Source organism: Camelus bactrianus, chromosome 11 (assembly GCF_048773025.1).
Source record: "Camelus bactrianus isolate YW-2024 breed Bactrian camel chromosome 11, ASM4877302v1, whole genome shotgun sequence".
Lineage (NCBI taxonomy): Eukaryota > Metazoa > Chordata > Mammalia > Artiodactyla > Camelidae > Camelus > Camelus bactrianus.
In genome coordinates, this window is record NC_133549.1 from 67,593,125 (window position 1) to 67,605,689 (window position 12,565).

A 12,565-nucleotide genomic window follows, 5' to 3' on the forward strand; every position below is an offset into this window, starting at 1 on the left:
TGCACGTGCATCTTCGGATAGTGTGTCTCATGGAAAGTCAGGGCTCCTCTCACCCAGGCCATAGCTTCACCTCCTGCCTTGCAGTCTCTCTCACTCCCTGCACGTAGATGTCTGCAGGACTCTCTCACAGCCCCCACCTCTGGTCCTCTGCTCTTGCACTCCACCCAGGACTGGCACCACTGGTAATGACTCTCTCCTCTCCTCCCAGTTCTTCTCATCCCCTAGGGCTTAAGTGAAGTCCTTCTTCACAAAGTACCCTGAACTTCCCCGAGGGTCCTCCTCCAGTCCACAGCCCTTTTGATTATTACACCAAGCCTGAGGTTTCCAACCAGCTGATCTTCACCTGGGTTTATCTGCCTTCCTGAGCTGGACTATGAGCTTTTGGGGACTAGGGCCTCTCCATGATGTTTCTGAGTCCCTGGCACAAAACTGGACATAGGGAAGATGTTTAATACACTCTTATCTGAATAGACAAATTGATGAATAAGTGAGTAAGTGATCTCCCAAATAGAAGTGTAGGTGACAGTGGATAGTGCCAGGGGTCGGGGAGAGGGAGGGCACAACAACTGTACCCAGTTTACCCCAGCCTGGGTAAAGCTTCCAAGGGCTTTGCTGGCCTGTTAGAGATCTTGAGCTCACAGGCGTCACCCAGGCTGAAGGACAGAGGACAGCCAGTGTCCATGTAGGTCAGGAATCAAGGTGGTAAGACTCAGGGGAGCCAGGAATTCTGGGTGACCCATGGGTGGGCTGGTCTAAGTCAGAGGCTCTCTGAGAGTTCCCAGCTCTCATTCCTAGGCCACAGAGGAAGAGTGGGCATCATGCTATTACTAGGTGAACTTGCATAGGCCCAGGCCTTCTGGAGCCACGGAGCCCCCTGGGAGGGCTGCTCTAGAGATTTCCAGGACATAACCCAGGTCCTTGATCATGATTATGACACCACTTTGGGAGACAGCCCAGGGCCTTGCTGCTGGCAGAGTATGAGTTCTTCCACCCAGGGAAGCTACAAAGCCAACTGAAACCAGGTGGGTGCTGGGCCCTTTCCCCACCTTGCCATCCTCTGGCAGTGGTGAGGAGGGGTCACTGAAGAGTGAGACTCTGGAGCACCTGCCTTCCCTCTCCCCACCCCTGCCTGGCCTTGCCCAGGCCACCCTTGAAACCAGACTCTCTGCCCCAGGGCCTAGAAGGTAAGTGCAGAAAGCCTTGGATAAGGGAAGGGGAGCAACTGCCTCACCGCCCCCTTCCCCAGAGGGCGAGAACACCTGAGCTGGGCTCAGTCTCCGTCCCCTCCCCACCACATTGTCCCCAACTCAGCCTCCTGAGTTTGCATCAGGGTGAGACACAGAGGCATTGCCCAAGGTGTGGGCATGGTCCAGAAACCTCAAGAACTCTTTCTTCAATGCCAGGGCAGGAAGGGCTTGACTGAGAGGGCCTTTGGGGTGCTGACTTCCTCCTCACTCCAGAGGGCAGGGGAAGTCAGACCTACCTTTGCCTCCCAAGCTCAGGCCTGGTCTTGGAGAGAAGGGGCTCTATTAGAGCCCTCCCACCCCCCACCCCTCTCAGCCCCTGCAGCCTGCACGATGGTAAGAACCACTTCCAGGAGTCTAGGGAAGTGGGAAATGTCAGCACCCCCACCATGTCAGCGGGTCTAGAATCTGGCCTCCTTCCTGTAGGGCGGCACTCGTGTGCTCTTACTGGCAGAAGGGGGCTCAGGAGGACGCCATGCTGAGCTCCTTCTCCGTAGTGAGTGCTCTTAGCTGCATCCAGGACCATGAAGAGCCACAAGATGCACACAGTGGCCTTCCTTGACAGTCATCTGTACTCAGATATTTGGAGACCCCACCACTGTTCTTAATGAAAACCAATACAAGCACGTTATAGAGAAGACTGAAATTTATCTGAGCTTTCAAAGATAATGAGAGGTCTCAAAGATCTTACATTCTTGAGACAAACACTTCAGGCTTTTCCCCAACTCAGTGCAAGTTCCTGCTCAACTCCAGTGGGGAAGTCTGAGAAATGTTAAAATAATACATTTTCCCACTCTGTGTGCTTATTGTTTTCATAAAGATTCGTTGAGATTCTAAGACCCAAAAGAATAGCTTCCTATTGAAGAGATTTAGACTAATGATAACAGACCAGAACCTCGGGATGCCTGAGCCAGAAAGGATGTTAAAGAACAAGTCAGGTCCTTTATTAACAAAGTCCAGAGAAGAGATGTGACATGACCAAGGTCACAGAGCCTCAACTCAAGGCTGCCAACCCTACCAGCTTTGGAAACAGTTCCAACAACTACCTAACACGCCCGCCCCCCCAACCAGAGTTGCAGCTCAGGGGACTCATGGCCTCCACAGGGGCAGTGACAGTCTTCTACAGTTAGGTGTCCTGTCCTTCTGTCCATCCTCCCACAGGTGGTTCCAGAGCCAGCCAGTGCCAAGGAAAAGGTGCACACAATTTGTCTACATGCAGCTTTTTGCACTACCTGCTTTCTGTTCCCTGCCCTTGGCAATGGCCTGGTCACATTCTCTCTACCCAGACGTCTTCACAGTTGTTGTAACCTTATTATTTTATATTAGTCACTAATTATAGTTTATATGAGTCAAGGTCCTGACAGGAAACAGATGGCACACTCAGAAAGGGTTCAACTGAAGAGAGTTTAATGGGAGACCATTTACAGAGAGCTAGTGAGGCACCCGTAGATCAACAACCACAGGAAGCCATTACCCGCCCAGGGGTGCAGAAGGACAAGAAGAGGAGGTGAGGCACCTGGAGCCCGTTGAGGGCTAGAGCCTGAAAGAGGGGCCATGCAGCAAGGGAAACACAGCCGCTGGCAGAACTGCAGAGAGGAAAGGATGGAGTATGAGTGAAGTACCCTCCTCTCCTGTCTTCTGCTGGGACCTTCCATTGGCCAAACCATCTGAAAGCCAGATGTCAAGGGAGCCCAGGTGAGGCAGTCCACAGGGGACATCCTCCCAGGCACAGAAGCAGAGGAGGGCAGCAGAGGGACAGAGAATACCAGCACATGGCTAATTTCCTTCTTCCATTTATCTACTCTGCTTTTGAAGTGCCACATCAACCATTTCTCAGTGGTTCTTGAGTGCTACTTGCTGAGTTCCGATTGGCTAAGTTTTACCTGTGGTCTGATTGGACCAAATCAGCCAAAAATGGCCACTGACAGGAGAACGTGGTGCACAAACTGTTCTTGCAGTGAAGTCATGTGCTGAGAGCTTTACTTTCCACAGTTCAACAAATTACGCCCATGTAATTGCCTCAAACCCAGTGTTGTTCCTCTCAAAAATGCTGAAAATAGGTATTTCTTTCACTTACATGAATAATGGGTAAAGCTTGAATGCATAGACTGAGTACATCACATTCTTGCCTTTTGTGATCTAGAAGGAGGCCCAGTGTCAGGAAGACCCGGGCCCAGTCAAAGCTATGGGCTGGAGGTAGTTACTGGGGTTCATCTCATATACCAATTTTAATCACTAGATCAGCATGCTGACAGGAATGCTGGGATTGCATCTGGCCTCAGCAGTGCCATGATTGATTAGTGATGTCTGCCATGGGCATGGACAGAAGGGTGGTGGTGCAAGTGCTAACTTGGACCTAAAGCAGTTACCTAGCTTGGCTTTTGGTGGAGCCTCTGTGATTTCTTCCTCTATCAGCCTGGGACTTCCCTCACTCTCATCCTTCTCCCTTTCCCTCACTATATTGGATCCCACTGAGTAAGTTCAGCCTAGGAGAACATCCAGCTGGGTCCACCTCAAATCCTCCAGCCAGCTGACCACGGAACCTGACCTTACTCTTCTCCACAGGCTACCACCTACGTGTATGTGACCATCATGGACGAGAATGATAACACACCTGTATTCCAGCAGCCCCACTACGAGATCTTACTGGATGAGGGCCCAGACACAATCAACGCCAGCCTGGTCACCATCCAGGCGCTAGACCTGGATGAGGGGCCCAATGGCACCGTTACTTACACCATCGTTGCAGGCAACATCATCGACACCTTTCATATCAACAGGCACACGGTCAGCAGCTGGTAGCAGGGTCCAGGAGGAGGATCAGCTGGCTAAAGGGATTAGAGGGGAGCTCAGTGACATCATGGGGTTGGGGACAGAGCAAAGATGGAGTCTGGGAGGAAACCAACGGGGCAGCGCATGCAGGAGGATGAAAAGCATGGGTGGGGCCTGGTTTAGAGGACAGCAGTGTTCCCTATCGTGGCCAGGATGTCAAGGCATACCTCCTGGGGTGGTCAGAGGGTGCCTCATGAAGGAGCTAGTCCCTAGGGTGGCCCAGACCCACCACCCACTGATCCACCCTTGTCCCTCTCCGTATCCCACAGGGCGTCATCCGTGCTGCCAAGGAGCTGGACTACGAGATCAGCCATGGGCACTACACCCTGATTGTCACCGCCACAGACCAGTGCCCCATCTTGTCCCACCGCCTCACCTCTACCACCATGGTGAGTGGTGGGACACAGCCCCAATTTGGGGTTGGGGCAGGACAGGTCACAGAAAGTTCAGTGGGGAAGTAGGGTAGAGAAAGATTATCCAGGAGAAACATCTCAATCCAAAAGCCCTGTTCTGGTCTCCGCAACTCACCCAAACTTGCTTTGTGACTTTGAGGAGGTTACTGAACCTCTCTGTGTGGCTGCAACCATCAGCTAGATAATGACACCTGTCTTCCCCGACTTCGTGGGAAGAGCACAAACTCTAGTCAAACCAACAGGGGTTCACGTCCTTGATCTTCTGTTTCCTACCTGTGTGGCTCTGGGCTAGTAACAACCTCCCTGAGCTTCACTTTCCTCCTTGGTAAAAGGGGGAGAATAAAAACTGTTTCACAATGTTGGAAGACCAAATGACACCAGGTAAAATGACCCCAGTACAACAATAAGTAGAAGCTCTTGGCATTATTATTAATAATTTTATGCCCATATTATTATGCCCATAAAGAGGCTTTGACAATAACAATGACTTATGCACATGCATAGCTTAAAAAGCCCTCCTGCATCTATTATCCAATGTGATTCTCGCATCGACCCATGAGGCAGAATTATCCGGTCCAGTTTACAGATGAGCAGGGCTGACTGGAGGTGGCTCTGGCTAAGCTTGCTCATCATCCCAGGTGCTTGTGAATGTGAATGACATCAACGACAACGTGCCCACCTTCCCCCAAGACTACGAGGGGCCATTTGATGTCACCGAGGGCCAGCCAGGACCCAGAGTGTGGACCTTCCTGGCCCATGACCTGGACTCGGGTCCTAATGGGCAGGTGGAGTACAGCATCGTGGATGGAGACCCTCTGGGTGAGTGGGGCCTGAGCTGGGTGATAGGGGTGGCATGATCCAGAGGGCATCTCCCCAGCCTGGCTCCGGAACAGGATGAGAAAGGAGGTCTCAAGGCGGTTAGCCCCACCATCGTGTGATCTTGCCTTCTCTGGGCCCCAATCTCCCCGCCTGTAATATGATGGGAATAATCTTCCCCCAGGAATATGGTGAGAACACTGAAATCTGGTATCAGAGGCTGGTAGCCTTGGAAGGTCACAGACCCCTTTGAGAACCTGGTAGAAAAGTGCCCCTATGTCATATCCAGAAAATAGGCTCCAGAGAAGAGAAGGGATGAGCATCCTTGGCCCAGACCTTCAGGACCCCCCAAATACGCACATTCAGGGAGCACCCGGATTTCTCTGCACATCTCATTGTCAACCCTTCGTAGCCTTTACAGCTACCTTGGCTGTTCTCCTCAGTTGAAGAGCAGGGTTTGATTGGCCAGAGAAATTTCTCAAGACAGTTTTTACTTATTTCTGTCCAGTAGGAATCCCAAACTCAAGGCCTACTGGGGCCAGGCAGGGAGCATACATGGGAGAAAAGGTCTGGGCAAGACAGTAGGGAGCAGTGGGGGCTGCGGCAGCTGCAGCTTCACTCCTGCCAGCTGCGGTCAGGTTGAAATGCAGGCCCTTTGGGGAGGCCTTCCCATTTTTTAGAGAAAAGCTGGAAATCCAAATCTTTGTGAAGCATTTGATTTTTAATGGATCACTCAAGACATTTATTGAGCGTATTTGTTGATCATATGCCAGATGCTGAGGATACAGAATGGTACAAAATAGACACCAATCCCTGCCCTTAGAGAATATATGTTCCAGTTGGAAGACACAGGCAATAAGCATAACTGATTAAGTAGACAACTTAGTCTATTGGGAGGTGCTGAGTGCTACAGAGAAATGTAAAGCCAGGAGATGGAGAATGCCAGGGTGACGGCTTAATTTTAGAAAGTACTCAAGGAAGTTCTGTGCACGGAGGTGACATTTGAGCAAAGACCTGAAGGAGGTGAGGGGTGAGTCATGTGGACATCCATGGAGGAGCATGACAGATAGTGGGAGTGGCAAATGCAAAGGCCCTGAGATCAGAGTGTGCCTGGCATGTTCACAGAGGAGCCAAAAGCCCTGTGCCTGGCATGAAGCCAAATGAGGGGGAGCGTAGGAAGAGATGAGATCAGAGAGGGAGCAGGCCCAGATGTTGTCGGGCTTTGCAGACCATTGTGAGGACTTGGCTTTTCCTCCGAGTGATGTGGGAACGGTAGGAGGGCTTTGAGCAGAGGAGGGATGTAATCTGACTTAGATTTCAACAGGGCCACTCCAGTCCCTGAGTTTGGAACAGACCATAGAGGTTCAGGAATGTGAGCAGGGAAACCAGGTAGGAGTTCATGGCAGACACTTGGGCTAGAGGTGATGTAGCTGGGACCAGAGAGGTGGCGCTGGAGGTGGTGAGAGCTCTGGTATATTTCAAAGACAGAACCAAGAGGATACACTGACTGATCAGATGTGGGATGTGAACAAAAGTCGAAGGATAACACCAAGATTTTTGGCCTGAGCAACTGGAGAGGCAGCATTGCTGTTAGCCGACGATGGGAAGACAGCGACAGGAGCAGGAAAAGTAGGGGGAAGGATGAGGTTGGGTTTGAGATGTCAGAATGGGCTTGGATGTCCAAGCCAGAAGTTCAGGAGAAAAATCTGCACTGAGGAGAGGTATTTGGGAGTAGTCATCCTAGAGATATTTAAAGGCACAAGATGAAAGAAGTAATACTGAGGCAGGAGACAGAGAAGTCCAAGGATAGAACATAGAACCTGGGGTGAATTTGCATTTAAGATGCTAAAAAACAAACTCTTTTTGTAGGGCCAGACTTGGAGCCCCTGCTGTTCAGAACTTGTGGTGGCTCACTCTGTTCTGACATGCTACCCTTTTGCGTCCCCAAAGTCCTCTGTCTGGCCAAGCACTGTGCCTTTCTGCTCTGAAACCAGCAGAGCACGGGCCTTTCTCCTCTGCTGTTGCCATGCATGCACAGCAGTTGTGCCATTTCACAGGAGTCCTGCTCCTGTTTGGGAGGATGCCAAGGCCTGCTTGACAGGTGGGTGCTGGGTGGGCAGCTGGCCCCCCTCCCAGAAAGGAGCCCTCTCTGTATCTGGCTCTAGGGTGCAGGGCTCACACCTGGCCTGGGGCTCCCTCCCCTCTGGGAAGGAAGAGTAGACATTCAGAGTCCAAAGATAACTTGGGGCTCACTGTGCACTACCCACATTCCAGAAGAGAGAGCAAAGGCTGGGTGGGGTGGGGTGGATGACCTAGTGGTGTACTGCAGCAACTTGTACGGGTCACAACACCCACTCCTCACCTCTCTTCTCACTCCCGGGTTCACTGACACCATGTTGGTAACTTGAAAAAATTGACAAACACTATAAATTACGTGGAGAGCCAGCTCAGTGAAGGGATGTGCTCCAGGTCGCCTGGCTTCAAGGTCATCTTTCCACCACTGCAGCCTGAACCTGGAGGGGGCTTCTGTTGGTGGGGAGATGTCAGGACTGATGGCTCTCACAAGCCCCACTAAGCTGTGAGGAGACACGCAAAGAACAGTTGGGAGAAAAGGCCATTATCACTCGCACCTCTCCCACCAGCCCATCTTCTCAGAACCTCCAACTGCCCCTTCTGGTCTGGAGCGCTCCTTGGACCCCTTTCTTACATCCGCATCCTCCTTGACAGCCCCCAGCTCCTTCGGAGGGCTGCCTGGGCTCGCTTTCAGGATCTCCCTGATGATACCAAGAGCTGTTGTGGGTCCAACACACACAAGGTGAACTGGGCCAGCACCAGCACAGCCCTGTGATGATACCTCTTTATTAGCCCATTTTTCGGATTAGAACATCAAGGTAAGAATCAGTCACATGCCCAAGGGTGTGTAGGAGTGAAGTCAGGATGCACACCTGGTTCTGATTAGATGCTTTTATCCCCAATCTCCAGAAGGAGTGGAGTGGGGCAGGGGGCATTCCGGCCCCACCTGCTGAGGGGGGTCATTTGTAGTGTGGGGGCCTTTGACCTGCCCACTTCCCCCACTGAGCTAACCTCATGGGGCTCTAGCCCCTAGTCCCTCAGGCTTGCTTCCCTGAGCCTTCAGAACCTCTTCCTTTCCTTCAAGAGGGTGGCTGGCTTTGGAGAGGAGGCATCAGGCCATCTGCTTGCTTATGGCCAGGAGCTCACACAGGGCTGGGAAACCCCTAGAAAGGGAATCCCCAGTTCTTTGGAGACCTTGGAGTATCAGGAAATCCTGTTTCAAGCAGCTTCCACCTCTCTCAGCTGGGTGTAGCCATAGGGCTGCTGGGAGCAGAAGCGCTAGTGGGAAATCCCAGCTGCAGGTGGGCCAAGAAAAGGCTGTTTTGGTAAATCAGAGCAGTAGGAGTTGGGAGTAGAGACTTGGGTAGGATGTGAAGAAGCAGACAGAGAAAACTGTTGGGGAGCTTGGGCCTCTGTCCTTGCCGCGCCCTTGTGTGCTGTGTGTCTGTGAGCAAGTCAGTGCCCTACTCGGAGCCTCTTCCCCCAGCTGTCAAAAGGGCAAGTGAAGGAACTTTCTCCCTGTTCCCAGTTCCTGGGAGAGTGCACAGAGATGACCCCCTCTTCCTCACCTTCTCCCCACTTCCCTCGCTCATCTGCCCTCACTTGCCTTGGCCCCCTGAGCGCTTCCATCCAGCTGGGCCCCTGCTAACCTTCCTGGCTTCCTGCCTCTCTGCTCTTCCCCTCCAGCCCCTTCCCTGCCACCCCTCCGGCCCTGGTCAGCTCTGAGTGGTGAGTCCCATGGCTGCAGTGGGCTGAGATGCAGAGCCCTGGGTTCGAGTCCAGGTTCTGTCGTTAACTTGCTGTGGGGGCTCAAACAAGTCATCACCCTTCTTTCCCATTCAATTTTCCAGAGGACACCGGCCGATCTCTGAGGTCCCTGCCAGTGCAGAGACTGCGAATCTGAGGCTCTTGCTCTAGGCACTCTTAGACGTCTGATCCCTCAGCCAGGCCAATATAAGGATTGAAGCCAGGGTTCCAGCTGAGGGTCCTCAGAAACCTCGAAGAAAGGGAATCAAATCCCTTTCATGTGGAATCTTAAAAAAAAAAATGACACAAATGAACTTATCTGCAAAACAGAGACAGACTCACAGACATAGAAAACAAACTTATAGTTATCAGGGGAGAAAGGGTAGGGTAGGAGGGATAAATTGGGAGTTTGAGATTTGCAGACAGTAACTACTGCATGTAAAATAGAAGCAAGCTCCTACTGTATAGCACAGAGAACTGTATTCAATACCTTGTAATAGCCTGTAAAAATATGAAAAGGAATATATATATATGTGTACATGTATGTGTGTGTGTGTATAACTGAATCACTATGCTATACACCAGAAAGTAACACATTATAAACTGACTATACTTCAATTAAAAAACAAGAAAGGAAATCATGGCCAACTAGGGGCCAAGGGAGGCCACAGGCCTGGGAGCACCCTGGCTGCACTCCAGCTGGCTCAGTATCAGGGCTGAACAGAAGGTACTTGGGGGCTTCCCTGTCCCCCACCCCCCATCCCGACTTTATCCCTGCCCCAGTGCCTCACCATTAGCGTTGTATTCCTTTGGGGTAAACTTTGCCCTTCCCCAACATCCTGTTTACAAGGCGTGGTATCTGGGAAGGATCACACATTACGAAGTTTCCAACGCCTTCATTAATTGATTTCTGATCAATAGTAGTAAGAAAGAGGGTGCTTGTGTGGAAAGGGAAGCCCCACTTTTTCAACATAACCTTCTTACGCCAGGGTGGGTCCCTGGCCTGCTCAGGGCCCAGGGAAGGAAAATGACCTGGCATCTCATGTACCTCAGGGCATGAGCAGGTCCCTGCCTGCTTGCACCCTCAGCAGTATCTGTCCCTCTACCTCCTGCACTTCCCAGCCCTTGGCGGGTCTCATGAGGATCTGAAGCTGGGGACACTGGAGGGCCCATGCCCTGGCTGTCCCCTGACCCTGGCGAGTAAGACTCTTTAGAAGCAGCCTGACTCGTGGCTGTTCTCTACTAACTCTGGCCTCTCCTGGGCGGCACCCAGGGGAGTTTGTGATCTCTCCCGTGGAGGGGGTGCTGCGAGTCCGGAAGGATGTGGAGCTGGACCGGGAGACCATTGCTTTCTACAACCTGACCATCTGTGCTCGAGACAGGGGGCTACCCCCACTCAGCTCCACAGTGAGTCTGGAGACCCCATTTGACTGACTTCGCCTCACTACACCCTGAACTCTTTATAGAGACTCCTGTCAACACTGCCACCCTCATGCCTACGGCGGCCTCGGGCTGCTCTGGAGCCAGTCCAGGCCCTCAGGGCCCCTGACAGACCTGCCTGGTGGGGCCTACCCGCAGGGGCTGGACCTGGGGCCTGGCAGCCACGGCCACTCGGAGGGCTCTGGGGAGGCTGCCTGTCTGCCAGACCTCTGCACCTGTCACTCTGCCATTTCCACCCCATCTCTGCCTCTTTATCTTTTCTGCTTTTCTTTTACCCTCATTTTCATCCTCTTTTTTTTATGATCATTGTCCTTGTCGTCCCCTTCCTTCTCCTTGACCAGCTGCACCTTTCCGTCCTCAGTTCCTACTCCTTGGCTATCTTCTCCGTCTCCTCCTCCTCAGTTACCTCATCCCTTTCTCCTCCTTCTCTCTCCCCTCCATCCCCACCCCGTGCCCCCTTTTCTCCTTGTCCTCCTCCCTCACTTCCCCTCCTCTCTGATATGCCCCAGATGCTGGTGGGGATTCGGGTGCTGGACATCAACGACAACGACCCCGTGCTGCGGAACCTGCCCATGAACGTAACCATCAGTGAGAACAGCCCCGTCTCCAGCTTCGTTGCCCATGTCCTGGCCAGTGACGCTGACAGTGGGTGCAACGCCCTCCTCACCTTCAACATCACCGCAGGCAACCGAGAGCAGGCCTTCTCCATCAATGCCACGGTAGGGCCGGGGCTGACCCCAGGAAAGCCCCCAGGATTTTGCCTAAAAAAGAGGACCCTGCCCCAGGGGCTTTTCTATCTGTCTGGGCTTCTGCTGGTTCCACTTCCTCCTCAAGTCTCCACCCTCCACTGGGACGTGGGGGTCTCTGTGGGAAGCATGGAATCTTGGATTTGTAGGTGAGCCACCTCTGGGGTCCTTGTCACCCCAAGGCTTGTCATGTGCAGAGATGGACAGAGACTTTGTACCACTTGGTTTGTACCAAGATATCCTTTGTACTTAGAAGTCCTCACTTGACCTCTTGGAGGGTTATCAGCTGCTGAAACCGTGAGGTCCTCTGAGGGACCATCCCTTTGAGGCAGCAAGACCAGGCATTGGTGGTCACTCTTGCCCTGGTAAGACCCTGCCAACCCATTTTGGCCTTCTAGACCGTTTGGTGGTTTAGGAAGATAATTCACAGCCACTCCTGCAGGCAGAGCAGTTGGGCCTCTGTAGGCCAGAGGCCAAAGTGGGGGGACAGGTCACTGCTCAGCTCACCACACTCTACCTCCCAGACAGGGATTGTCACTGTGAACCGGCCCCTGGACCGCGAGCGGATCCCAGAGTACAAGCTGACCATTTCCGTGAAGGACAACCCAGAGAATCCACGCATAGCCAGGAGGGTGAGGCTGGAGGGCACAGGCCTGGGTGCTGGGGGTACGCAGCTGGCATGGCCTGGGAGTTAGTTGCACAGACTTTAGAGTGAGTAGGAGCTGGGTTCAAATCCCTCTTCCACCTGTCCATGGGTATGTGGTTTTGGCAAGTCAGTCAGCCTCCGTTTTCTCTTCTGCAAAATGGAGACACATCTACCCCAAAGTCACAGGGAGGACTTGAAGGAGCCAGTGTCTGGAGAGTCCTCAGCATGGTGCCTGGCACACGGAAAACACTCAGTAAACACCAGCTATCAGCTTTTCTCCCCAGATCACCGATACTTGGGCCCATATCCCAGTGGGATGGGGAGGTGGGCCTGCATGCACTCACAAGCACATACTCTGGGGTTCTGAAAGGGTTGCATTTTCCAGGTGGCTTTTCCCTCAAAAGCCAAATGTTAGCTCTCTTCACTGAGAAGGAGGTGGGGTTGCTAAGCAAGCAGTCCGTTTGGAGTAGGAGTCAGCCCTCCTTCCCAGCCCATGAGGTCTGGGGCAGAGCCCTGGCCACGAGTCCTAGGGCCTGGCCCATCTCAGCCCTGCTTCTGATAAGCTGCAAGGCTCAGCCACAACCCTGCCCTCTCTGGGCCTCGGTGTCC

The 12,565-nt window shown here is 52.7% G+C and overlaps 1 protein-coding gene across 11 annotated transcripts in view; it reads left to right on the forward strand.

Annotated features, from left to right (window-relative positions):
- CDH23 (cadherin related 23) overlaps window positions 1-12,565 on the forward strand; it is a 389,679-nt gene that overhangs the window by 351,817 nt on the left and 25,297 nt on the right. For 10 of the 11 annotated variants that reach the window (XR_012510294.1, XR_012510293.1, XM_074374170.1 and 7 more), the window contains 6 exons: window positions 3,810-4,031; window positions 4,346-4,465; window positions 5,128-5,308; window positions 10,398-10,531; window positions 11,074-11,283; window positions 11,835-11,942. Coding sequence is in view for 8 of the 11 variants with exons in the window: in XM_074374170.1 (XP_074230271.1) it covers window positions 3,810-4,031; window positions 4,346-4,465; window positions 5,128-5,308; window positions 10,398-10,531; window positions 11,074-11,283; window positions 11,835-11,942 (975 nt within the window). In the remaining 3 variants the exon portion in view is untranslated. Of the gene's footprint in view, window positions 1-3,809; window positions 4,032-4,345; window positions 4,466-5,127; window positions 5,309-8,032; window positions 8,197-10,397; window positions 10,532-11,073; window positions 11,284-11,834; window positions 11,943-12,565 lie in introns of those variants that run through there. The other variant, XR_012510295.1, reaches the window with a different exon arrangement.